General features: G+C 45.1%; 1 protein-coding gene across 7 annotated transcripts in view; it reads left to right on the top strand.

The window, feature by feature from the left end:
• Fnip2 (folliculin interacting protein 2) overlaps nt 1-27,915 on the top strand; it is a 108,608-nt gene that overhangs the window by 67,896 nt on the left and 12,797 nt on the right. For all 7 annotated transcript variants that reach the window (XM_029475398.1, XM_029475397.1, XM_021157839.2 and 4 more), the window contains 6 exons: nt 3,455-3,656; nt 4,007-4,095; nt 7,639-7,785; nt 7,903-8,072; nt 15,230-16,550; nt 17,469-17,625. In XM_029475398.1, coding sequence (XP_029331258.1) covers nt 3,455-3,656; nt 4,007-4,095; nt 7,639-7,785; nt 7,903-8,072; nt 15,230-16,550; nt 17,469-17,625 — 2,086 coding nt within the window. The remainder of the gene's footprint in view (nt 1-3,454; nt 3,657-4,006; nt 4,096-7,638; nt 7,786-7,902; nt 8,073-15,229; nt 16,551-17,468; nt 17,626-27,915) is intronic.

The following is a 27,915-nucleotide window of genomic DNA, read 5'->3' as shown; positions in this document are numbered from 1 at the left end:
CCTCTCACGGCTGAGTGCTGGAGTGCAGGCACACAGCTCCTCTCACGGCTGAGTGCTGGAGTGCAGGCACACAGCTCCTCTCACAGCTGAGTGCTGGAGTGCAGGTACACATTACCACTGGAACAGAGCCTGACATCAAAAGCTTCTGGCTTTGAAAGGAAGTCCACAGTAATTAAAAACACCCTTCCTATCCTATATGGTGGTATACACCTTCAACTCTTAACACGTGTGTCCCAGGGAGCAGAGACAGATGTGTTTGAGGACAGCCTGGTATATGTAGCAAGTTTCAAGCCAGCCAGGGCTATGGGATGAGACCGTATCTGAAAAAAGAAAGCTAATTTTAATATAAATAAGTAGAATATTCTTCTTAAAGAGAGTTACATGTAGTTAAGGATGATGTAAACCTGGCTCCTTTCTGACTTCATCGTGCTAGGTGGCAAGCTTGGGGTATTGGACACCTGTTTGTATACTGCAGCTAGCAATAGCTCTGATACCTGTGGGGGCCGAGGAGCCTCGGGCATTTCATCCCTTAGGAAGAAACACCCGAATCCCAAAGGAGCCAGACATGGAGACATGCCCCTTGCAAGCCTTTTAGTTATTAAATTGAACAAAGTTGCCAGTGGGACATTATTAGGCTCATCATACTATCTGTTTCATAGGTTCAGTGTAACTTCAAATCTGACCTCAACAGTAACTGTGCTTGGCAGCTCTGATATCGATTATAGTTTATTCATATGTATTAAAATGATGGTAGTTTTAAATTTGAGTGATTATGATTTTGAGGTACTTACATATAGAGTATATGTAACAAAACACAGCTTCATTTACTTATTTCTTTGTTGACATAGGGTCTAACTCTGTACTCCACACTCTCATGTGATAGAGTATGGATTTCCATGCCTCCTCTGTGTGATTTCTCTGTATGGGAAAGACTTAAGTGAGTAGCCATGGTGTGTGTGTGTGTGTGTGTGTGTGTGTGTGTGTGTGTGTGCGCGCGCACGCGTATGTGCATGCATGCATGCATGCATGCATGTGAGCTCATGTTTTAAAATCCACTAACTGATCTGAGTGCTTCTGGATCTTACCTGTAGTACATCGCAGAACATCCAGTAGCATGAGCTGGAGCTGATGGGTCAGTCAGGGTGGTCACTGTTGATTTCCAAGAGCCTGGACTGGCAAGGGCAGCATCCTGGGTTATAACTCTACAATCGTTGCCAGAGAGCTTTCTGTCCCCAAGCAAGCACTGTTGCAGTTTCTGTACTCCAAAACAGCTTGTGCAGCACACATGGACCTGTAGAGAGTATGAAAAAGTATCTGGCTATACAATTGGATTCTCTGAAACATTCTCAAGCATTCTCTGTTGTGGAATAATACTTAAAAGATAATTAGGACACTCTGATTTGTTTCACTGTGGAGAGTTGATCCAGGACTACACACTAAAGTCCAGTGGCTTTAGATGCTCGAAGAAATGTGTGATAAAGACAGTGAGATCTGGCCTCTGTTCAGCTAGGGAAGTTTTACAGCAGTTCAGCAGGTGGCACTCTTTGCTATGCTAAAACTCATAGCTGAGTTGACCATTGTTTAGAGGGTAGAGAAGGAGATGAATGAGAGCCCAGTGATGATCACAGTTTGCGCGTGGAAGTCCACCGTGGCTTGAGGAGGAATGGAATGATGCGAGTGCTTTGCTTTCGAGAAAGATGAGAAATAGAGCATTCAGCAAAGAGGCAAGTTTTACATTATCACACTGTTAAGCTGTCCTTGGACTTGAGTTCAAACCTATATCCTCAGCCTGTCTGCCTCAGCCTCTGGAGTTGGTGGGACTGCAGATGTGCACCACCACACTTGGCTAGAATCTCAATTTGTGTAACAGAAATCAACTGGTGCTTAGGAACAAGCTTTTAATACAGGGACTTTATAACAAAGAGTAGGAGCCTTTTCAAATATCAGGTCACTTTCTGTGTGAAAATTTGTGACAGTCTGCATGATTCTCCAAGCCTTCTCTGTCACTAGGATGGACAGGTCTCTCAGAGAAAAGACTTGGTGCTTTGTTAGCATATTTGGGGTGTTTCCACATCTGCAGGTCAGGAGTGACCTTATCACCCACACCCAGGGGATGATAAAGAGAGCAGAAACATACGCCTCAGAGCCTAGAACACGTGCTCACCTCCCTTCTTTTTAACATTGCTTTCCTAACCGTGCAGCTTTGGCCGTATGTTAGTAAATGTTAGTGTGTGTGTGTTAGTAAAATCCCATATAGTTCAAAACTTACAAGAGACTGCAGACTGTGAATAGAGCCCTAAAAATGGTATAGTTGGTGACAAAGAAAACGTGCCACATGCTGCTGTGTGACAGGCTACTTATACTAATTTGCAGTATACTCTGGCCTTTACTTTGGTGTAGAACAAAACAATTTTTTTTTTTTATTTTCCCTCTTGCTGTTAGTAGATATTGTGGTAGCTCTCGTGACTCTTCCATAGCATTTAAATAAGAGTCTTGGTTAAAGCGTAATTGTATTATTCCTAAGATGGGTATTAAGAAGCTATTGGCTCTGTAATTCTTTTATTACAGAAGTAGAGTCCTTTGACTGTATTAGAAGAGCGTTGAGCCTTTCTGCTTAGCGGATTTCCCAGAGTGCTCAGCCAGTTAATCACATGGCCTCTTCGGAGCATTTAGAGGAGTTACTTCATCTATTGGTATTAATAGCCTTGGGGATGGTGCCAGTGAGTGTCGAAGCATGAATATTCCACAGGACCCGACTTCTGAGTCTCTCATCTGTTCTTACCTATCATTAAAAAACAAGGACCCGAGTTTCCATGGTCCGTTTGTTTTATATTCTAGGGCACACATGTGTCAGAGAGCACCGTGAGTATGAGAGGACAACTTTCAGGAGTCAGTTCTTGCCTTTTGTCTTGTTGAGGCAAGGTTTCTCTTGTTTCCCCTGTGTCGTATTCTAGGCTAGCAGGCCTGCGAGTGTCCCATCACCAATTCTTTTGTCCCTGCCTGTCACTCGCAGTGGGGATGCTTCAGTCATGGCTGTGTGCTGCCACATCAGCCTTTTCAGTGGATCTCAGAGATGGAGCTTAGGTGACTGGGCATGTGCAACACAGCAAAGACTTTTACCCCACGAGTGCCTCTCTAGCTAGACCCTGTATTCTCCCACTCCTAAGTGCAATCAGAAGGGTGAGAGTCATATGTTTAAGCTGCCTCTGGCTTTCATCTGAGCTTCTTTGGATGGTAAGATGGTGGATGGTGTGTAAGATGTGTAATGTGGTAAGTGGATATCCTCTTGGTTTTCCTGATAAAGGAGTAAGAGAATGAGTTGGAGGTAGATGGCTGGCCGGCTGAATTCTCGGTATTCTGCACAAGCACTCTTGAGTGTCACCCCATGACAAGACAGCTTACCTTCAGCAACTCAGTGATACATGGCCGCTTTTCAAACCTAATTTTCCTCCAGGTCAACTGATGAGACATTTAGCTTGGCCGAAGAAACGTGTAGCTCTAATCCAGCCATGGTTAGAAGGAAGAAGATCGCCATCAGCATCATCTTTTCCTTGTGTGAGAGAGAGGCCGCACAGCGGGATTTCCAGGACTTCTTTTTCTCCCACTTCCCCCTGTTTGAATCTCACATGAACAGGCTGAAGGGTGCAATCGAAAAGGTAAGGGCCCGGATTCCATTCCAGGCAAACACTTAAATAAGGAAATGGAAGGTGATATGATTGTGACCTACTGGCCAATGGGGGAGAGATTTGCAGTTTAAAGTGACATATTATGTGGTGATGGCCTGCATAAGGCGACCAAAGCATGTCCTGTATGATGACCGTAGGATTTTTAAGGCTAGAGACCAGGGTGCTGTAGGGAAGGAAGTTACTGGTTTTGATGAGGAAGAATGTCATTACCATCAATATTTTAAATGTATTATAGCATCGATGTTCATTAGTGAGTCAGCAGGCCAGTCATAGAGGAATTTCTTCTTAGAGAGTAACGTGGCTCACTCTCTTCCATGAAGGCCATGATCTCCTGTAGGAAGATCTCTGAATCAAGTCTCCGAGTCCAGTTCTATGTGAGCCGTCTGATGGAAGCACTGGGAGAATTCAGGTAAAGTTCAAGGTTGGAAATCCAACAGGAAGTGATGAGCAGTAGTATGACCAGCTGCCACGAGGCTATGTCTTAAAAGAGTTGGGGGACTGGCCATATTTAGTCATCTTAGTGTCGCTACCCATGAGAGCCGGGTAAGTAAAGCCAAACCTTGAGTAATAACTCTCATTGTGCCTGACAGTTCTTAATGGGGTCAGTGTTTTGTTTGTTGTGTTCTTGGGGTGGGGGTTGTTGTCTTGTGTTTATTTTGAAGTGGGGGGTCTCACTATGTAGTCCTGGCTGGCCTGGAACTGCCTATTAGACTGAGCTGGCTTCAAACTCACAGAGATCCTCCTGCCTCTGCCATCTGAGTGCTGGGATTAAAGTGTGCATTACCACGTCTGGCATAATGGGATCGTTTTCATCAGAATGAACTGAACACTAATTTTAAAGATGTCTTGTAATCAGTTTCATGATCTTATATCTGTCGTCCCATAAACTTTGAAGGCAAAGCCTTTTTATCCTTTGTACAGATGTTAAAACTGGGGTCCAAGTGTGTGGTGCTGCCTGTGCCCTGAGCGCATGAAGAAAATATGTGCATGTTGTGGAGACCTAGCCAGGGCACATCTAGTGCACATGCGAGCCTGTGGTACACGCCCTGGTCTGGATAGTGAATCGAATGATGTCCCTTCTCAGATGCTGTAAGCAGTTTCTAACTAATCCAGAGCTCCACCAGTTGTTGTGAATGAGCACTGGTTTTCTATACCCCTTGCCCAGAGTGTGGTTAGCAGGGTGATCTGCTATCAGATGGGGTTTCCCCCCTTTATGCTCATCTGCGTTCCTCAGAGCCAGTCTCTTAACAGGGAATGGAGTCTCACTGAAAAGCAGTGTGGCAAATAGCTGAGGGGGTAAAGACATTACAGTTCCTAGAATGTTAGGACATTTCTTGCTGATGAGCTCAGTGCTGCTTGAAGTAAAATGACTACAGCTTCCGACCTCCAGCTGTAGATAAGGAACTGTTTAGCTTGATCATGTGATGTGTGCCTTGAAGGTGTTGAGTAAGCGGTCTCCATTGAGGGCAGCAGTGTCATCCTGCTGTGGCCACATTCGGAGCTGACTTGTGCGTGAGTGTCTGGATGCTAATCTAATCACACTACTAATCTTTCAGAGGTGAAAACCTGAAAATAAAGAACCAGAAATTGTGTCTATAGAGGACTTTTGTAGTTAGACAGTGAGCCCTTCCAGGAACAGACAAAATAATGTACTAGTATTATTTTGGTTGGTTGGTTGGTGTTCGACACACATTTTCAGTACATATCCCTGGCTGTCCTGGAACTCAGTGTGTAAACCAAGCTATCCTCGAACTCACAGAGATCCACCTGCCTCTGCCTCCCAAATGCTGGGATTAAAGTCGTGTGTAACCACACCCAGCTGAGACATAAATTTTGTAGGTAAATCCTATACCTTGCTACTATAATCATCTTCACTGCTATTGTTTGTATAGATATGTTTTTAATTGAAATAGAATGCTATTACTTTGTCCCCTCCCATGTACTCTCTTTATTTATTTATTTTTTTAATTAGGTATTTTCCTCATTTACATTTCCAATGCTATCCAAAAAGTCCCCAATACACTCCCCCCCCCACTCCCCTACCCACCCACTCCCTGTACTCTCTTTATAACCCCTCTCATGTGTCTTTCTCACCCCTACACTCTTACGATGATAGACTGCTGTTGTTACATGCCTATATGCACAAATAGAGAAATACGGCTTGCTGAGTTTGCTCTTGTGTAAATGGTTTCAGGGATGACCACTCTGCAGTGGACAAACAATAAGGAGACTCATCACTAGAAGAGGAGGCTAACTCTCCCTCTCCCAGCAGTCACTAGTTGCCTACGGTATTTAGTTTAGTTTGGGACACCAGGATACATTTTTCTCACTAGTGTTAATATGTCCATGTATATTGCCGTTGCTCTGCCCTTGTTTATGCAGCCATTTCTAGAAGAGACTGTTTCACTATCTCTGGTATTTGGGCACTTACAGTCTTTAGTCTTAGTCTCCCAGACTACTGGGAGAGGGAGAGTTAGCCTCCTCTTCTAGTGATGAGTCTCCTTATTGTGGAACCCCCTGTTCTGTAATGTCCCCAGAGCCACATGTGGACAGCTATGATGTAGATTGACTCATTGAGGATGGAGTCCCCAGCATCTTTTGATCCCTGCATTGTGTCCAGTTAGGGAGTCATAGCTTCTTATCGCAGTAAATGCTATCTTTGAGAGTGTGGAGTTTTTTTGTTTCCTGGTTTTGCCAAGGTAGGTTTGTGTTTCTGTCCTCATCCCTTTCGGTACACAGCTACATAGTCTAGTCTGAGCATGCCTGCTCCATCTTGATTTGGGAGAGATCTGTGTTACTCATTCAGGGCTGAATTTCCTTTTTATGCCGTGGAGAGTCTGAGTAAGTTTTTACACGTGTGAGCCATGTAGCTTAAAACAGAGCCTGCCCCATCCTCACCGTACCCTTAAGTATGTACGTATCTGCATTAGAAGTTGGCATATGTTAGTGAGGAGGAGCCGTTGTGCAATTCTTATCTAAAACAAGATGGGTGTTTGATTTAGAAAGCCAGCGCGTTAACTAGAAATCAGTAGAGCTGAGTCACCTAGCGGTCTCATTTTCAACCTAGCACGTGCTTTCTCTGTCCTGCGTATCTGTGTGTGCCCCACCCACCTATTCTAGATGGAGTCTTACTGTGTAGCTGGCTGACTCACACTCACACTCCAGGCCTCCTGCCTGTCTCTTCCGTGCTGGGATTACTGGTATGCCCAGCTCTTGATCTGTATTTCTTTACCATGAGAATGCTGTGTGGAGCTGGGAATGTAACTCGGTGATTGAGTGTTTGTCTGGCATGCAAAAAGACCAGGATTTGATTCTCACTACCACAAAAGCAAAATAAGTAGCACCTAAAAATGACTGTATGATACCCTAGAAACCTGTACAGTTTTTAAGCTTGTATGTATAAATTTAAAAATAAATTTTAAAAATGATTATAAATTCTGAAAAAGGACACTGAATTTTTTTAACCTTTTATATTGTGTGTGTGTGTGTGAGAGAGAGAGAGAGAGAGAGAGTGTGTGTGTGTGTGTGTGTGTGTGTGTGTGTGTGTGCAGTGTTTGAGATCAAGCCCAGAGCCGTGTGCATGATAGGCGGGTACTATATCACTGAGCTACACCCTCATACATTATTTTCTAAATGAATGTTTTTATGTTAGGGATGCTGTGCTTTTTCTCTTAAGGGTTTCTACACTGCCACCTAACTTTGCCATTGTCCTGCAGAAGCACTCAATAGATAATGCATAAATAAATGAACATTCCTGGGTCCCAATAAAACTTTATTTACAAAATGGTAGCAATCAGATTTGTGTTAGTTGTAGTTTGCCAACCTGTGTTCATTTATTTTTGAATTCCTTAAGGAATATATAGATCCAAATAACAATGTTCAGCTTTGTTCTTTGATACTAAGATACCCACAGTAACTATTTATTACAGCTTATTCCCTCTCTTTCCTGTAGAGGGACTATCTGGAACTTATATTCTGTTCCAAGGATAGCAGAACCAGTTTGGCTTACCATGATGTCAAACACCTTGGAGAAAAACCAGCTCTGCCAGCGCTTTCTCAAGGAATTTATACTTCTGATTGAACAAGTCAACAAAAACCAGTAAGTATAACCCTCTTGAGACTCGTGGACCAGTCCTGAGCCAGCGCATGTTCTGTGCAGGACATGCCTTGTCCTGTATTTGGCTAATCTGGGTATGCTTTTGTCTGTTTCCCCAAGGTTTTTTGCTGCCTTACTGACTGCGGTGTTAACCTATCACCTGGCCTGGGTACCAACTGTCATGCCTGTTGACCACCCTCCCATTAAAGCCTTCTCGGAGAAGCGTACCTCTCAGTCAGTGAACATGCTGGCCAAAACACATCCATATAATCCTCTCTGGGCGCAGCTGGGTTAGTATCTAATCTGAGTTCGTGTCTGATGAAATAGGAAAAGAAATATGCTGGAAATTGTAGCTTATACTGGCCTTCTGACCAAGTCACTCGAAGACTGTCTCTTGCAGGAATAAGATAGGCCCACAGATCCACACTGGTGGGCTCCTCTCCTCCCCAACTCCCTCACTGGTGGCTTTGTTCTGCTCTTTTGAGACATCGTAGGTAAACTGAGTCCTCCACGCCAACGGAGGCTGTTCACCCTATCACAGTTTCTTTAACTACTGACTGTTTATGCAGATAATTTTTTGTGGTCGAGTTGTGATAGGGCAGGGGAGGGCTGTCTCATTTCTTATAGGTCGTTCAGCAATATTCCTGGCTTCCATTCGCTAGATGCTAGTACAGCCCTTGTCTTCCTAAAGCTCTAACCATCAAAATGTCTTTAAATGTTGCGAGATGTCAGTGGGAAGAGGAGCAAGAAAAGGAGTGAGGGCTGTTGTGGGAGGGGCTGGGGAGAGAAGACCAGAGGGAAGTGGCACACTTACATCTCAGCACTGCTCTGACTGTGCCATAGATCCCATGTCTTATCTGTCACTTGGTCCTTGCACTTGATGGTAGCATTACTTCCTCAACCCATCCGTGTTTATGGGTTGGCAGGTGAGGTTGGGGTTACTTATCTGAGTTTATGAGGCCTTGTTCTCAGCAAGCCTTAGAGTGACAAGGTATGATCACATGACATTCTGTCCCACCCATGTGCTGGAACTCAGAGTTGAGTCACAGCTGTTCAAGCCTCAGTAGTCACATGTCTGGTGGACCATGTTGAGCCTTGGTCAGGTCTTTTGACCACACCCTAGTGCTTGGAAAAGAGTGTGCAAGGGGTGTGGGAGCTAGAGGCCTATTGTTCCCTTGTTTCTGAAGGCTGTCACTTATCATTCCTGTGCCTTTCTTTTTGTATGTTAGCAGTAGAGCCTGGGCCTTTGTATGTGGCCCGATAAGCACTCCAGACATCAGTTGGGATGGGATCTGGGCTTGTGTTTGCTATGACTTGCAGTCACTTGCACCAAGCACCCTTGCTCTGGATGCTGCTCCTGTAACTACATCGTGGAGCGTTTACATGCAGGGAGAAGGCTAACTTGCAGGAATCTTCAAATGGTAACTGCTGGGGACAGCAGTGTGCTGGGGGAAAGCATGGCAGCCCTAAAACAGTGTCTCCCAAGCTGTCCCGAGAGCTGACACCACAGCACAAGCTGTGTACGCTCATGGAGGGAGGAGAGTCTCACTCTACCTGTCACCCTTCATTTATAGCAGTAAACGTACTTTCTTGTCCTTGTGCCCAGGAGACACAAAAGAAGATACAGGTCTCATAGAATAAGTAATAGGCGTGTCTTTAATGAATTAACTAAAGAGTTTGTGGATAGGAAAACCATGGTAGACTGGAAGTGACTACACATGATTGTAATCCCAGAACTTGGGAGGCTGAGGCAGGAGGATTAAGAGTGGTAGGCCAGTCTGGGCTATTTAACAAAGGCTAAAAAAATTAAAAAAAAAAAAAAAAAAAAAACCAAACCAACCAACCAAACAAACAAACAAAAAAACAAAAAAACCCCAGAGCTTTATATTTTGACACTTGGGACAAATACAAGTCCCGAACTTACCACCTCACTCGGGGTTGACTAGCCCTGAGAACATATGTTGCTGTTCTCAGTTGGGGAAAATAATTTTTTTTAAGTGTAGTATTTACTGCTGGAGGGGAATAGGCTGGACATTAAGGAAATACAGTGTGTCCTGCTGCAGAGTCGATTTTCAAACAGTGGTAATTAAGCAGCATGCATTTAATTAGATAAATGCATTTAGACTTCGGAATGCTTCTCCTGTGGGATTGAGCTAACTAGGAGCCACTGTCTCCTTGTGTTCAGCATAATAAGGCAAAATCCCTTCCTGTGGGCTAGCTTGTTGCTTTTCATTGGAGATCATAGGCCCCGAAGGTCTTCAGCTCTCTCTTCCTGAGAAGTCCCTCTGGGGACTGGGTGTTGGTCGGAGTAGTTACAGAGGGAATGAAGCCTTGCACAGAGAAGGCATCCGACAGCCTTATAAAGACAAGTGTGAGCGACTGAGTCTCCATTATCACAAATGCTGAAGCATTTCCATGGTTAGACAGAGAGTGTGCTTAGATTACGGTTATTTTCTGTGTGCCACGGTAGGCAGGAAAATGTAAGCTCTGGGGGATAAACAATGCAGATGTGATTTTAATTCTGGTTCCTAAGTAATAAAAATGGTTTTCTTGTGAATGGTTTTCCCACGTTACTGAGGGCTCCTCCAAACAGTCTGCACTTCTGTTCTCACCCGTGTGGTGTCTCAGCCTCCTGAGCAGAGGAGCTCAGCTGCAGTCTCTCGTCACAGTAATCAGGAATTGCTCCTAGGAGTGCAGTGATCCGGTGACTTTGCCCCCGTGGGCACTGTGCCCAAGGATTTCCACATTAAGCATACCAGCCACCATGGCCTGTGGAAGCCATTAGTGGGTTGGAAAAGACTTTCAACAGGATAGTATGATAGAAACAGGACTCACACACATGTTTTGTAAAATGTGAGTTTAGGATGTGGTGGCATCTGTTGCCGTAGGTGAGAAACCTGTGCTTGTGGGAGTGGGTTCTCTCCTGCCACCTGCAGGTTGCCCTTTTGCCCTTGGCTTTTTGACAGTTCAGCTTCGGGTTGTCTTTTTACTTTTCCTTGGGTTTTCCTTGGATTTTCATAGTTGGCGTTCGTTGACCTTCTTGGATGAACAGACCAAACTCCTTAGATTTTGAGGAGTCCTTGTTTTAAAATCTATTTCTGCTCCAGTCTCTCTCCGTCCTCTTCCCAGAATCCCTACTGTGTGCATATCACAGTGCTTGGTGGGGCTCACAGACATCAGGATTATATACATCACTCTTCATTCCTCTTGTTTCTCCCTCTCAGAACGGGTAATCCCACTTGACCTGTTTTAAACAGGCCATCTCTTTTTCTCCACCCTGATGAGATCTGCTCTTCACCAGAGTCTAAGGATTAAATGAACATCAGACTTGGCTACCACAAACGTGGTACTTCTCACATCTAAGACACTTGTGAGGTTTCCTTTGATGGACAAGGAAAGGAACTCTTCAGGAGGGACTGAATGAAATGTACCTGTGTGTTGCAGAGCATTATCCTTTGTTTCCAGCAATTAGTTATTTTCTGGCAAAAAAAAAAAAAAAAAAATGCTTGTAAATCTAATCCAACAAGAAAGTGTACATCCGTTTCCCCTCCTATAACTACAGACAATGTTGCCCACCTTGATTTTGATGGTAACTATCGTCCAGCTTTATCCAACCTTTACCATGACTTTCCGTTCAGGCGTGTGTGTGTGTGTGTGTGTGTGTGTGTGTGTGTGCGCGCGTGTGCATGTGTGCGCACAAGTGTGTGTACACAACCATGTCAGTACTGTTGCTGTTTGCCTTCTCACAGAACCCAGAATTCTCTGTTCCCCAGCAGTTTGGGTACAAGCACATGTGGCTATCCCTGGCTTCTTGTGGACACTGGGAAGTGAACCTGGGTCCCCAGGCTTGTAGGCACTCTGGCTGACTTATGTCCATAGCCCTTACTCAGCAACGTCTTCCCTTTATCCATTTCATTTACAAATACAGTATCTTCTTTTAATAAAGATTCCCCATTTTCCATTTTTTTTGTGGAAGATTTTGAGCCCATCCCCTGTGTAAGGGACTTTGTGCCTCTTTTCTCGTTTTGCTGCTGTGCTGTGGCTACATGAATAACCCTTCTTTATGATTGGTGAAGCCCTGTTTGTGTACCTTGTTTACATGCAAAGTCATAGACTGTGCTGCTCCAACACTTAGAAAATTAATTTAAAATATATAAGGTTCAAGCCATTTGGTACAATTTTTACATGTGTGTATTTTTCTTAGGGGTGGGAAGTGTTGCTTGTTTGTTTCATACTTGAGACACAGTCACTATGTGCAGTCTAGGCTGGCCTGGAACTCACTGTATAACCTGTGCTGGCCTTGAACTCTTTCCTTGGCTTCTGTAGTCACTGGGACCATAGGCCCACACCACCAGGGCCAGCTTGCTTGTGGTAGTAGCACAGAGCCTGCTGTCACAGAAACACCCGTGGATTCCGAAGTGTCTGTGATGTGCTGAAGCTTGGGGAGGTGGGGTCAGAAAGAAGGCCTGGCATTATTAGCCTGCACTGAGGGCAGTCTTTTCAGGCCAAACCATAGCATCATCTCATCTCCCCACACTTCTGAGCTTTCACTCTGAAGTCCAGGATGACTTCTCAGATGCTAAGGCTCCCTTAGCCTTCAGTCCTATCCTTTTATAGAGAAAATTGTTTATTGTTATTATTTCTGTCCTGCTCTGTAAATGTTCTTAGAAGCTGTGTACACGGGAAAACTCTGCGAAGGACAAACTTCCTTATGGTTCCCTAGAGAGAAAACTTGCTGCTCATTCTCACAGTCTCTCTCGCTCTCAGTCTACTAATTTTAGTTGTCTCTAACCTGTGGCTTCCTGCCTCTCTAGGGATGCATTCCCCAGCTGAGTCTGAACTTCCCGCCTTCCTCTTTGTAACCCTCGCTGAAGTCGCCTCTCACATATGCAACACCCCTGCCAGCACTGGTGGCCTTCAGCCTTCTGGTTAACTTTTCAATCACTTCTGACTCTGGCTTGGTTGTATAAGGGTGTAGTCTTTAAGCTCTCAGCTTACCCAAGTAAGCTAAGTGCATAGTCAACATTGGTTGTCTATCTTAGCAAACATAATCAAACAACCAAACTTGATGACTTAGTAGTTAGGTAACGGTCCTTTTTAAAAATGTGTTCTTTGAGAGTTTCGAGTGTTTTGATCATATTCACCTTCCCTCCCCCAGTGCTTCTAGATCCACCCCTCCCCCACCTAACCTTGTGTCCTTTTTAATTTGATTTTTAAAGCCCATGAAGACCAATTTGTATTGCCCAAATATTCTTGGGCCATTCTTGGGTGTATGGTGTTACCCTGGAGTACAGTTGACTTACCAGGGGCAATATTCTGAGAAAACTGTCTCTTTTTTTCCCAGAAGCTAACAGTTACCCATAGCTCCATAGGTGGGGGTAGGATCTTATACCTAACTTCCATCATCATGCTGGAATTTGGTTTGTCAAGACTGCTGTGAGTTCATTTGTGCAGCTGCCTGTCCCTCTGTGTCCAGAAGACGCTGTGTAGTCATCCCCTGCCTCTGGCTCTTATATTCTTTCTGTTCCCTCTTCTACAGTGATCCTTGAGAAGAGGAGGGTACAGTATGTGTGTTCTGTTTAGGGCTGAACGTTATCTTCTCGATCTTGGTCAGTTGTGGGTCTCTGTGCTAATAACGATGTACAATAAGTAGAGGCTTCTCAGATGCGGCTTAGAAGATGCACTGATCTATGGGAGCAACAGTCAGTCATTAGGAGTACTGTGCTCATTTAGCAGAACCACAGTAGCAGGTTCTCTCCGCAGCCTGTGACCTGGCCAGACATAGGTTCTTAGCTCCATAGTTATGCTGGGTATGAGCTGTGCCTTGTGAAACGTGACTTAACTCCACGCAAAGAGTGATTAGTTTCTCCCATGACAGTTGTGCCACTGTTGCACCAGCGGTCATGTTTTACCAGACCAGCTGTTTCTGTAGCTCACAGGGCTCTCAGCTGGGTCTGACTGATTCCTTTTCCCCACCGCCCAGCATGCACAGCACCCACCAGCACTGTGAAAGCTAGCCAGCTAGCCAGCTGTGGCTGTAGCTTCCAGGTCAGTACTGGCTGAGTTCTCTATGAGGTGTCTTCAGCAGTGGTGTCTTACTCTGAAATTCTAGAGGATAACTAAGAATGCTGGCAATAGCTTGTCATGTTTGAGGCAGCCAGGGGTGGGGTCTATAGTATCTCATCAGTCAACAACTCAAAAAGAAATAGCCAGTTCCTGGCTCTGGGATTTTTATTTGATAGCTCATGGTATCTGATAGGAACACTGTTGCCCTATTGTAGGTAACTCTATTTTAACTCTTGTGCTCCTGTGTTTGTGTGTGTGTGTGTATGTGTGTGTGTGTGTGTGTGTAAGCTTCTATGGTATTAGATTTCCATAGGACTTTTTAAAAAGGTCTTTAGTTATCTATCCCTATATTCCCTCTCTACTCTGTCATTCGTTCCCCCACCCCCAATTTAACTTTTCCTTTTCCATTAATCCCTTTTAACCCTTTATGTCAGTGTGTTCTGTGAGCACTATTGAAGTACTTCTGTAATCTTTTCCCTTTCACACTGAACTCAAAGCTGGCTCATTAGCCCATTTTAACCCACTTATCAGCATATACTAAGATGACATTTTGTGTCCTGTAGAATTTTTATATCACATGAAATAAAGAGATATTCCAGGTTCATTATTCATGACTCAGTAATTTTCTCTTATAAATTAAACTGAATCTACTTAGAGTAAATCACTCTACTAAGATAATTAATTGATTTAATTCTTACTGGTGGAAATTCTTGAGTTTGCATTTTACCCTTCAGGTTTACTCTCCTAGGATTTTTCTTTATGTTCAGTTATGTGTAGGTGCTTGTATATCTGTGTGGGAGTGTGTGCATGCTAGTGCGGGTATCTGAGGAGATCAGAAGGTGGCCGACGCAGAGTTACAGGCAGTTGTGAGACTCCTTGCCCAGTGAGAACGTGGGAGCTGGGGATTGAACTTAGATCCTTAACACGCACAGCACGTGCTCTTCCTAACCACTGAGCACTCTCCCCAGTCCTCCCCCTGAGAAAGTACCCACCTGAGTGTTCTAAGAAAATTTCAAATTTGCAAGATATCTCCAGATATGTCATACTTCATCTGTTCATTTATGCAAAGCAGTGCCTTCAACCGTTCCTTAGGCCAGTGTGCAACCACCTGAGCACAGTGAGGGGCTTGTGTATCTAGCAGAGTCTTGCTGTGGTCTGATGTGCTCAGCTTGGTACTGGGCTGCAGCCTGTGTTATCTTCTAGACCTGCTCTCCAGTATCAGGGGAACATGGTCATTCCTAGAAATTCTATATCTTGTGCGTCAAAAAGTGGTTGGAGTCTGTGAATCAAGTTACCTGTTTTTTTTTTCTTTTAAAGGGCAGACGTATCCATGCATGCTAACACCAGAGGGCTTTGTCTCCTGTCCATCTTTACCCCACAGGTGACCTTTATGGAGCTATAGGCTCTCCGGTGAGACTGACTCGCACGGTGGTGATTGGGAAGCAGAGGGATTTGGTCCAGCGCATTCTTTATGTTCTGACCTACTTTCTCCGTTGCTCTGAACTGCAAGAGAATCAGCTGACGTGGAGTGGAAATCCCAGTGAGGATGACCAGGTTATAAACGGGAGCAAGATTGTCACTGCCCTGGAAAAAGGAGAGGTGGAAGAGTCTGAGTATGTGGTAGTTACCGTGAGCAGTGAGCCTGCTCTGGTACCACCAATCCTACCACAGGGGACAACTGAGAGGAGGAGCCCTGAGCCTACAGTAGTAGCTGAGATCTCGGAAGGCGTTAATACTAGCGAACTGGGTCACAAACCTGAAAAGAACAGATGCAAGAGGCCAGAGCAGAATTCTGAGGCCAGTAGTATGGGCTTCCGAGAGGCAGAACCTGACAGTTCATGGATACCTCAAGGCATATTCTGTGAGGACAAACAGAATGACCAAGAGGCAGCCCAGGATTGTTCTTCAAGTCCTCCCAGCTGTGAGGTGCCCAGGGTAAGGAGGAGGATGGACCAACAAACCCTCCACTCGAAGCTGCATGGGGAGATGCTAAAGAAGCGAGCAGAGCGGTCAGCAGCCTGGCCCTGCCCTGACAGACATTCCCAGGAGGATCCTCCTGTCGAAAAGGTCACTTTCCACATTGGGAGTTCCATTTCCCCGGAGTCTGACTTTGAAAGCCGCACCAAAAGAATGGAGGAGCGATTAAAGGCCTGTGGACATTTACATGGGGCTAGTGCCTCTGCCAGCTCTAGCATGGACGCTGGGCTGACTCAAGAGCAGCAGGGCTCAGGGTGCTCCTTCAAAGCTGACTTTGAAAAGGATATCACGCCTCAGGACCACTCTTCAGGGGGAGAAGGTGTCTCTGAGGACAGAGGCCTCCGGGCCAACATGGCACATGCTGTGGGACAACTTAGCCAAGTTGATGGCCCCCTTGCACATTCCCTTTGTGCTGCAGAAAGTGTCCAGAGACTGCCGGAACAGACTAGAGATGTGCAATTAAAAGGCGACAAAGGACCTTCATCAGAGCCTGTTCCAAATAGATGTAGACAGCAGGATGGCCTGCTGATTGCTGAAGATGTCCCCTATGGGGATGCCAGTGGTAAGGGCAACTACAGGAGCGAAGGAGACATTCCCAGGAACGAGAGCTTGGATAGTGCTCTTGGAGACAGTGATGATGAAGCGTGCGTCTTAGCCCTGCTAGAACTAGGTCATAGTTGTGACAGGACTGAAGGGTCCTTGGAAGTGGAGCTGCCTCTGCCAAGGTAACACTGCACAGGGAACTGGAATCTGTCCCTAGCCTGACACTGTGACCATGTTAGCCACTCATGATGACTTTATATGTAACACATGTTTTTCTCTTAAATATTAGGGGTATTACCACTTACATTCAAGGGTTCCCAGCCTGTCTGATCTCCAAAGATGCTCACCATCTCGGTGCAGCTACGTTCTTAGACAGAGATAGGTGGTTGGCTGTCTTTGCAGTTCTTGAGACATTTGGGGGAGTGAAGAGCCACAGTGGCCATGCTTGCAAGGAGGAGAGGGTCCCCTCACGTCTATGTAATAAGTATGGCTGGCTGTGGATGTCCTGTTTCTAAGGTGATAATCACACTCACTGAGGCCTCCCTCCTGCCGCTCAGCCTCTTTAGCAGCTCTCCGCCAAGTTGCTGGTTTTTTGGTCTGTGAAGACTAAAAGTTGCAACTAGAAGATTCCTTCTATTCTTCTTCATTGTGGTGGGCACTGCTTTCTGCAGATAGGTCGGATTCACGAAGCCATCCTGGCACTATGATCCCCAGCCTCACTCTTATCCCTCTGACAGAGGCTTTCTGGTACACATTCAGTATGATATATAAGAGCAGGTTCCTAAGTTCTTTAGACAAGTCTCACTATGTAGCCTAGGCTAGCCTTAAACTGAGGAGAGGCACCTCCACATCTAGCTTAAGAATGAAGTTTTAACTAGCCATGGAAATAGTATATTTTTTTAGGATTCCATTTTAATAAAAATTACCTCCTTTTCTCCCAAACCCCCTGTTTTCTCATACTTATAGTCTTCTTACTAGAGGACCCTGATTTGAACTACAGGAAAACTATTTTCTTGTATCATTGGAGGTTTTGTTTCCACTGTAATATGAAAAGTGTGTCCTTTCTAGCTATGTGTTTAATATTTCAAATGTTGTTCTAGGTCTCAAAGCACCAGCAAGCCAAATGTTAGAAATTTTGGCCGCTCACTTCTGGCAGGTTACTGCGCCACGTACATGCCTGATCTGGTGCTGCATGGAACCAGCAGCGATGAGAAGCTGAAGCAGTGCCTGGCAGCTGATCTGGTCCACACGGTGCATGTAAGTGACCAGCTTAGAACCACACGATGGCCAGCAGCAGGCTCTTCATCTTACACTGAAAGCATCTGCCTAAAGGATTGCTTGTAAGGACATAGAGTGGCATGACAGCCAATGAGGTGGAACTAAGAGTCTGGGAACTCTGTAAGCATAGCTGGGCTAGTCTCAGCAAAGGAAGAGCAGGTAATAGCAGAACTGCAGAGTCCTGGAGCAGGAACAGAGACTGCCTGTCTCTGACAGTGAGGAAGGTGGAGCATCTGGCTTCCAGTTCTTTCCTCCATCCGCCAGTTTCTCCTGCAAGAGGCCAGAGAGCAAGGGCACAGCTAAGGTACAGACCTGCGATTTTCTATAGAGGTCAGCCTCCTGGAGCCAGAACAGAATGGGCAGAGTAGAGTAAAGTGGGGGTGAATGGCTGTGGGCTGGCCTGGCAACATAAATTGACAGATGGTGAGTGACAGTTATATGCCTTCAGAAGGAAGACCGCAGAGATGTTGGGTATGGCTTGCTTCTTATCCAAACCTTGCAAGTTTCTAAAAGCAATTACTTTAACTGATGTGTCATTGAGCTCACTTTGATAGCCGTGTGGAGATGGCTGTAGAAAGATTTACAGGTATTACTGGAAAATTGCCTGTAGCTACTGCTAAGTGCTTTTCTGTTATCTACAGCATGACAGGAGCCGAACACTTACAGAAACCGTGTCAATCTGATGGACCTGTTTTTAATTGTGCTGCCACTGGGCAGATGTGCAAGCATGGCTGTTTTGCAATTAGAAACATATGCTATCTTGTGCAATAAGGAGAATCCTTGTTTCCTCATTAAGATTGTTGGAACCTGGCTTTATTATCTCCTCGTTGCACACTTTTTGTTTGTTGAGGGGAAGGGTTTTTGCAAAGTAGAAAAGAGGACATTGTAGGTTATCTTTGACCTTGAGCATCTGCCCAGATACGAAGCAGACACAGGCTAAACAGGCTAAGGATGCTTGTATGAAGTAAGAAGAAGGGCTCCGGTGGGAAGTAGAGATCAGTATCCTGCACGCCATAGAGGTAAATAGCTGTAGAGGAAGTTCTTAGGGTCTGGGCAGGGCCCACCCAGCACACATGTGCTTACCCAAATATGCCTAGACCCCCACACTTTGTGATCGCCAGTCCTGGAGTAAAACTGAACTTTCTGTTATCTACAAATTACTCGCACTTCCCTTCATTCTTATCACAGTACCCCACACTTGCTCTTAGCATTTCAGAGGTTGGGTCATCTATCCATCCCATAGTATAAGCACAGGGCCCTCCTTGTGTGATATCACCTTCCTGCACTGTCCTAAGTGTGCCTGTCCTTTGTGTGTTTAGTGTGTGTTGGGACACGATAGGACCCTGTTTTATGTTGTCACATCCTGCCTGTATCCATATATGCAGAGCCCTTGGGTGTTTGCTTTCTGTGGTGCTGTTGGTTTGATTCCTGTGGATGTTGGTTTTGCCCCTTGCACCTTTACCAAGCCAGAGAGCTGCTCCTGACAGAGGCTCTCAAGGCTGTAGGAGCCAGCGGGATTGTCCTCAGTGACAGTGCGCTCACGAGCGGCTGCTCATTTTTTCGGAAGTGCCCAGATTCAGTCAGTAACCGCCATGGAAAAACAATCTCCTGGTTGATAACCACCTCCAAATGATCTGTGACACAACTCATGACATTTTGGCGTTTTAAAAAATGGGTCATCAATTTCTAATTTCTGAATATTCAATTTTCATTGTGACATCTAGCTCTGCAGTTCTTGTGTTTGAGAAAATAGCCATGCCTTCATGGTCATTCCTCTTAGAGCTTTTCCATTTTCATTTTCTCCCTTTTAAAAACAGCATTTTTATACTGTAGGAGCTCTCATTTCTTTATATAGTCATCTTGAGAGGTTAAATTTTATTAGGCATACTAATTTACTTTGTGTGGTATGAGTGCTTACAAAATGCAGTCATGTGCATAGTGCTATAGGAAATTGTAAAGGACTCATAAAAATATCTTCAAGTTTTAATAACTTCATGATATGTTCAGATAACATTAGTAGATTTCCAATTTCATTTAACAAACTCATCATCAGGAGTTTGTTTGAGACTGACTCTCGCTGTGTAGCCTCAGGCTCTGAGCAATCCACCGGCATCTGCCTCCCAAGCCCTGGGATTAGAGTGGTTTGCCATCAAGGTGGTCCTGAGTTTTGATTTTGAATCGGAGTTTCATGTAGACTGCCTCTCTAGCTCACACTCTGGTCTGTAGCAGTGTTGTTCTGTTTTTACTTTAAAAGGCACTCAACTTCCATTTACAAATACTTGAGAAATAAGGGCATTTTAAAAACATTGGTGAATTAACCATTCATAAAGGACAGTGGTTTTCTGAGCTGAGAATACTGTCAGGAAAAGAAGCGGCAATTTGAGAGGTATGCATGTCCTGTGCACTGAGAACTTGTAGGACAAGTGGGGTCAAGCCCGTGTACCACTTGCTTTCACAACCTGATTTGAGGGTATAAATAATTCCAGTCTCAGGGCTGGAGAGATGGCTCAGCGGTTAAGAGCACTGACTGTTCTTCCAAAGGTCCTGAGTTCAAATCCCAGCAACCACATGGTAGCTCACAACCATCTGTAATGGGATCTGATGCCCTCTTCTGGGTGTCTGAAGACAGCTACAGTGTACTTAGATATAATAATAAAGAAATCTTTAAGAAAATATAATAATTCCAGTCTCATGCCAGGCTTTGGGACTTGTAATTCCTTTTAAAGAAGGATTTTGAATAACTTTGTAAAACCAATTGTAACTTATTGATCTCTTTTTTTTTTTTTTGACTCATGCATGATTTAGATTATACAATCTGGCTTTATAAATGTGCATTGTATAATCTTAGCAGACTAGTTTTCTTTGGAGCACAAGGAAATTTCTTTCTAGAATATTCAGCATCAAGAGTATCTTCATTCTTTTTTTTAAATCCTAGTCTCTTACAAAACTTTAACTGTTTACTTTCCTGGCTTTCATTGCCTTTCAAATACTAGGACCCAGGTTTTCTCAGTGTGAGACACATGCTGTTTTTCAGTCTGACATTTGAATTCTTTCCTCCTGATGCATGTTACCCAGCCGCTATAACAATTCAAGGTAACTTTGCTATCAATTAAACATATACTTTCCTTCACCTTCCTCTTCACTGAGTGCAAGGGGACGGACACAGGCATGAGCCAGCAATACTTCACCCTGTGACCCTCCAGCAGCCTTGTCTGTCTTCTCTGTCCCATCTGCCAATGAGTGCTGCCAACTAGGCACTGTTGGTGACCAAAATGAAGGCAGAAGAGGGCAATAGACCAACACCAGCAGCACTGGCTTGGCTCTGATCCCTGATGTCACTACTCACTGAGACTTCCAACTACATCAGCTAACGTTACGTAAACCTCAGGAGGATTTTAGAGGACATCAGAACAAGGAAACTGTGACGCAGTGGGTAAGAGTTTGCTTCCCAGGTTGGGGAGGAAGCTCAGTAGGAGAGTGCTTGCCTAGTAAGCATGAAGACATGTTTGGTCTTCAGGACCCACGCAAAAAAGACTGGGTGTGGTGGCATGTGCTTATAATTCAGACTGGGGAAGCAGAGGTGGGAAGATCCCTGTCGCTCACTGCTGGCCAAGCCCAGCCTCCTCAGTGAGAGAACATGAGAGAACATGTCTTGAGACACAAGATGGATGTATGCACAGAACAGCACCTGAGTTTGACCTCTGGCCTACGTTTGAGAAGCTGGGCCTCCAAAGAGGCATCCTAGGTCTGAATCATAGCTTAGCTCCTAATGGCCTTGTGGCTTTTGGGGGAAGTGTTCATCCTATAAAATAAAGTATACTGATGTCATTTAAGTTTGAAAATCCTGTAATCCACATCAAGTGTTGAGCACGGTGCCTGGTATACACTACTAAGCACCTGGTAACTGTTGACCATTTAAACATGAAATGTGAAAAAGTCTTGTAAAGTAGTGCGAGATGTGATTAACAGGTAGACATGGCTATGTTAAAACAGAATGACTTTCAGAGCTCAGAAAGATGTGCCGGTATCCTCAACACTCTCCTGTTTGGTTGTGGGTGGTAGACACCTGCAGGAGGCGACTGAGCTGAGCCCTTTGTCATGGAACAAGGAGCTGGCTGTCTTCTCTTACATTAGGTAAGGTCATCAGGACTAAAATTGGCATCATAACAGTGATCTATCTAGGCTCCAGGCACTTTTCAGACTAATCTATAAATAACAGTTGGATATAGCAGCCTGTTCCATTTAATTTTAAGAGTAGCAACAGATTGACTCCAGAAATATCACATAGGAGTCAGTAGCACAGATAAGGCGCTTTGCTGAAAGCCTGGCTGTGATACATGCTCATGAATACTAATTAATTCATGTGGGCAACCAACCAGCCAGACTACAAAAGAACAGCCTGTCCCATCAGACAAGAAATCATTACTTAAGTAGCGCATAGTATTAAATGCCTCAGGTCAAATCAACAGGTTAGAGAGGAAACCGTTTTGGATGAGTCTTGTTTACGACACCCTGGCTGTTTTCATTTCTCTAGGTTACATTAGTAACTTGGGCCTGCAGCTCTGCCTTCTGCAGCTGGAGCCCTGAAGCAGCCCCACTGGGACTGGGAGATGTGTTCAGAGGGCTTTTAAATGAACTCAGTTATGTTGCTGCTTGTTTTTTCAGACATCATCTTACCATGTAGCCCAGGTGGGCCTCGAGCTTGCAATCCTCTTGTGATCTTCCCGAGTTCTGGGGTTATAGGCATGTGTCACCATGCCCATCTCACTTGCCTGTCCCCCTCTCTCCCTCCTTCCCACGTACTAGACGTGTGCTCACTGATCTATTTCCTCCAACTCTTAAAATACATGTTTGACCTATAACTGGATTTTGATGACCATTTTTTAGTAATAAAGAGGAGAGAAATCCTTACAGATGGTCAGGATTATTATTTAGTGAGACTTTTGCACATTGTGTGAGTATATATGTACATGCCTTCATACATGTATGTACACATGTTCACGTGTCTACCGCCATGCGTCTCTTCTTCCCATAGGCCTGCGGTTACCATGAAGCAGAAACAGACTCAGGTTCTTTGTGGTCTTAGTGTGTCGTCTGGTGCACGAACAGTGCTTGTTCTTGTTAGGTAACTTCATAAAACCGAGTTCAGAGCGTTGTCTGTTTCTTACTGGAGCGGAAACGCTCGTGGGAATATGCCTTCTTCTAGGGTAAAGAGAAATGTGCAGGATCTTTCTTCAGAGTTCTGAAGAGGAAGAGTGGTGTGTAAGACATGACGCCTGCAGCTCTTTGCTTTCATTTCATATCCTTTTAAGGTTTTTTTTTATTTTTATTTTTATGGGTATAGGAGTTCTGCCTGCATAGGCCGGAGGAGGAGCAGGAGTTACAGATGGCTGTGTGAGTGGTCAGGTGGGTGCTGGGAACCAAACCCAAGTTCTCCAGAACAGCGTTTGGCTTTGTCTTGTTTGTTTTGCGTACTTTCTATTGATGCTTTTCGCATCATGCACCCCAACCCCACTCATCTCCCGTCCCTTCATACCCGTCCTCCGCCCTTGCAACCTCTCTGCACAAGAAAAAGGAAAAAGAGGAGGAAAAAAATCCTGTCGTGGAAGCTGTAGTGTGGGACAGTGTTCCCACAATACGCCCTTTTGTCCTCGCTTCTTTACTTGTAAATAAGTGCTCATTGCATTGAGTCATTGGCCTGGTTCAAGGCCTCTGGCTCCTGCTTCTCTATCAGTGCTATATCCGCACTGAGACTGCTCAGATATCCTGTTGTTGCCTTGTGATGTGGAGATCCTGCAGCCAGCTTTGGATCTGTAGGATTGGCTCCTGGAACAGTCTTCTTAACCCAGGCCATCTCTACAGCTCCCTGTGTTTATTTTCTGTACTTAGAGGAGACTAAGGTCTTTTGGACTTTCTGTCTCTCCTGCATACTGTTTCAGAGTTGAACACATGTCTACTTTCACTTTCCCATTTTCTTTTTAGTATGAGATACTTATACATTTATGTCAGCCTCCACAAAAAGCTACAAACCTTCTCTGGCATTGAAGGCACACAGTTCATCACATGACTTGCTTCTGGGGACTCTTTGTGACCTTGCACACTGTGTTGCACCTTCAAACGGAATCTGGTCTCAGCTTGGCAGTTGAGCTGTGGCCACAGGCTGAATGTGGGCATTAGCCCAGGGAGCAGAGTGAGCAGAGTCACAAGCCCAGCCCGCAGAGGCTGGGCTTTTCAGCCCTCCCTCCAGTCGTCATGCTGTTCGCAGTGCCCCTTTCCTTCCCTGTGCCCATAGTGGTCATGGTGTCTTGTGGTTCTCAGAGGCTCCCACCTCCCCACGGGTCAGAGTGACTGCTGCTCTTGCTGTCTGTCCCTCCTTTCTTCTTAGTTTATGGGATCTTGCTTTGTAGCCCATGCTGGCCTTGGATGTGAGCTGTTCTTGTCTGATCTACTAAGTGTTGGGAATCCAGCCACGCACCCTTGTCTCTTCTCATATGACAATTCTTCATTTTTTAAAAAAGATTTATTTATTTATTACATGTAAGTATACTGTAGCTGTCTTCAGGGAGTCAGATCTCATTATGGGTGGTTGTGAGCCACCATGTTGTTGCTGGGATTTGAACTCATAACCAGTCAGAGCTCTTAACCGCTTAGCCATCTCTCCAGCCCACAACTCTTCATTCTTAAGTGACTAACACTAAACCTGTTTCTAAGAGGGAAATTCTGCTAAACAAATGCAGATAGCAGTGTGAAGTATAATTGTTTCTTCTGAGTCTTCGTATGCACTAGCAGTCTGGAGGCAGCCTCTTAGGTTTGCTGGCTGGCTTGGCTCTCCATGGTTGAAGGAGGTAGGCTGGAGAGGAGAGTTATGCAATGGCAGGCTTACTTAATCTGTTGAAAATCACCGCAGTGCGTTTATACAGTAGGCATGTCTGTTACTCAGAGCCTCAAGTGAAATTCCAGCCACACAGTGTACAAGCGACACGGAGATGGCATTCTCCCCGCCAACATGTATGAGGACATTGTTGATGGAGTTTTAGGGTATCCGCCTAGGTCTTGCCAGTTCCCAAAGCTACGCTTGTTCATCTTCCCTGGTATACCAAATAAAAGCGGTAACCTTGTAATTCTGCCGGAAACAGGCTGGCCTGGCCGGTCTTCCCCATTGCTTGCACAGCTTTAGGGAGGGATCCCAAGCATCCTTAAGCAGCAGGAGCTCCTTGGGGCTTTTGATTGACTTTCTGAGCCCTGTAAGTTTCATTTCCCAAATCTTAGTAAGCTTCACTCCTCTTTCTACAAAGGAATGCTTTAATTCTAAGGAAATTTCTGCCTAGCAGTGTGTACTATTACACACCCGGGTTTGTATGGTTTTGATACATGTATGTATTTGATAAGATGTGATATTAAAAAAATTCTATATGAGCCAGTACTTGGAAGGTCAAAGCAGGAAGACTGGGATTTTAGGATTATCCTTAACTGCATAGCTAGTCCAAGTCCAGTTTGAACTACATGAAACTCTGTCTCAACATGCCCCAAATCTGTTTAGTAAACTCTGCCATTTATTGTATAGCTAATAAGAAAAGGTTAATGGTAAAAAGAAATGTAATTCTGGGCATGTGGCACACAAGTTTGAGGCTAGCGTGTGAGTCCCAGACTAGTCTTTGTGTAGCAAATCAAAAACCATCAGTGTAATTCTGCTTTCCTTTGTGCAGTGTGGTGCTATACACTTTTCAACCATAGAGCCTTCCCAGAAGAGACTTGGTTCTGTAAGGGCCAGGGCTAGGCATGGTGGCTGCCTTCACAGGGTTTCTAGTGCTGTGGTAAAACACCATGATGAAAATGAACTGGAGGAAAATACTGTAAGCCCAGCACTGAAGAGGCTGAGGCAAGCAGACCACAAGTTAAAGCCCTCGCTGGCCCCATGGTAAATCCTAAGCCCACTGGGACCTACATACTGAGGGCATGTCTCAAAAACACAAACTAATTAAGCTCTAGGGCATCGGGTATATGTAGGTTTGTGTTGCTGAAACAACCCGAAACATGGATTTTTAGATTTCTTCCAAGATAATATGAGCTTAGCAGTTGACTTTCAGGCCAAATCATAGTGCATTTAACCTGGCTCCTCTCCAGTAGGCCTGTTTCTATTGGTAGGGCTATGAACAGTCAATAGAATCAATAGAGCTTACGTGTCATCTCACTGACTGTATGGCAGTCGAGCTTCCTCACAGTACAACCAGTGTGATCTCTCTCTGTGATGGTTTGACCATTTCCCAGCTGCTTTCTCCTGACTTTTGAGAGTCATATTTCTTTTTCCTTTAGAACGTTCTTGTTTTCCAGCAAATAAGCAGGTCCTCGGTGACACTCTGAGGTGGATGTGCGTGGCGAACTCTTCAGGAACACTCAGGGACTGAGTGTGAAGTATTTAGTCTGAGAGTATATAATTCTTGTAGTGTTTTCAAGGCTCTCAGTGCTCACCATCCTTCTCTTGCTGGAGTCTGTACATAACAGTGAACCCATGCTGTAAGGCAGAGCAGGATGCCAGGGCTCCATTGTTTGTCTGTGCAGAGCCTGTTATAATTCAGTAGGTAGCATTTCCCATGTTCCTGCTCCTGTGCTAGGGAGGGGCTTGAGGAAACTGCTGACCCACAGGTCCCGTGTCTCTGCCTGTGTTCTTTCTCCTTGCTCCTGTGCTCCCGAGACCTAAAGGGGACTCTGCGTACTTTCCATGAGTGATCCTCCTCGTTTGTTTCTTTTTCCTAGTGCGTTACTTTAACTTTATATACCAATCCCTCTGCCCTTCTTGACCATATATGTTGCTACAAGCCTCTGCTATAGTTCACACATAGAAAATGCTCTTTCTTCTTCAGTGCTTACTCTTCCCATTGGTGGATTCCCATTGGTGGCGGTACCACACAGAGTGTTGGGTCACACAGACTGTTGGGAGATTGGATTGGCACATGTACCTTCCCTCCTTTTTTCTGCTGCCGGGAGAACATATAGGAAGTTAGGGTCAGTTGGAAACTAGGACCCAAATCACCCTCTGATCAGTGTTTTAAAGACTAGATTTTGAAGCAGAGCTTGGTGACAGATGCATCTAATGTCACCATTCAGGAATCTGAGGCAGCAGGATCACTGTGAGTTCCGTGTGGGGCCAGCGGGGATGCATGCAGTTAGTAGTCCACCTCACAGAGCATAGTGTAAGCAGAAGACTCTCTATTGGAAGGCTATGGGGAGCACATAGAGTTGGGAGAGCAGCAGAGCAATCAGTGTTTGTACTGCCTGCTGTCGGGGAGAGAAGTGGCAGTGCTGCCCAGTGCTGCCCAGCGCTGCTGGCACCCGTCCGTCCTCCCTCTGCATCCCAAGGAAGGAGCATTGGCTCACTATGGCGTGGGCACCTCGATAGAGGGCAGACAGCAGCCTGCTTACAGACCCACCAGGCCTTATCCAGAAGGAATAGGAAGTTCAGATAAGCAGCTCATAGTAACAAACAGTCAGCACAGGGTGCTGGGTGGAACTAAATAAAAACAGAAGGCAGCCAGTACCGGGCCTCTTTAGGAATGAGTTAGGAAAGTGCTCACAAGCATTGGCCGAGCTGTCTGCTGCACTGGGGCAAGGAGCAGAGCATGGGGCTATGATCGCTGTGCTATTGCGAGGCCCCCTCCCTTGTGTGCATGTGGAGGACACAGTGGGGTCTGTCAGAAGGCACAGCTGGTGAAGCAGTCATTTTTTGATCAGTTATCTATTAGAAAAAATGCAAATTAAAATGACTACACACTCTGTGTGATGGCTACAATTGAAAAGTACAGTCTGAGACCAGGATTGATACAAAGTAACAGAAGCTGGAATATGTAGCAGATGGCAGTGGAGCCACTTTGCAGAGTTAAGCCTGCACTTACCACATGACCAGCATTTCCACTCAGGATTTATTCAGAGAAGTAAAACCATGTTCGCACCAAGATTTGTAAATATGAATGCTCACGGCTGTTTTGTTCTTTCTCTTTTTTTAAGATTTACTTATTTATTATGTCTACAGTGTTCTGCATCATCCATGTATTCCTACAGACCAGAAGAGGACACCAGATCTCATTATGAGGGGGTGGGGGATGCGTGTGCTGGGGATTGAACTCGGGACCTCTGGAAGAGCAGCCAGTGCTCTTAACTGCTGAGCCACCTCTCCAGCTCTGCTGTTTTGTTAATGGCCACGTTTGAAACAATTTCAATCTCTCTCTCTCTCTCTCTCTCTCTCTCTCTCTCTCTCTCTCTCTCTCTCTCTCT

The sequence above is a fragment of the Mus caroli genome, chromosome 3 (genome assembly GCF_900094665.2).
Source record: "Mus caroli chromosome 3, CAROLI_EIJ_v1.1, whole genome shotgun sequence".
Classification (NCBI taxonomy): domain Eukaryota; kingdom Metazoa; phylum Chordata; class Mammalia; order Rodentia; family Muridae; genus Mus; species Mus caroli.
Note: the sequence above shows the minus strand (reverse complement) of the source record. Positions and strands in the feature narration are given on the sequence as shown.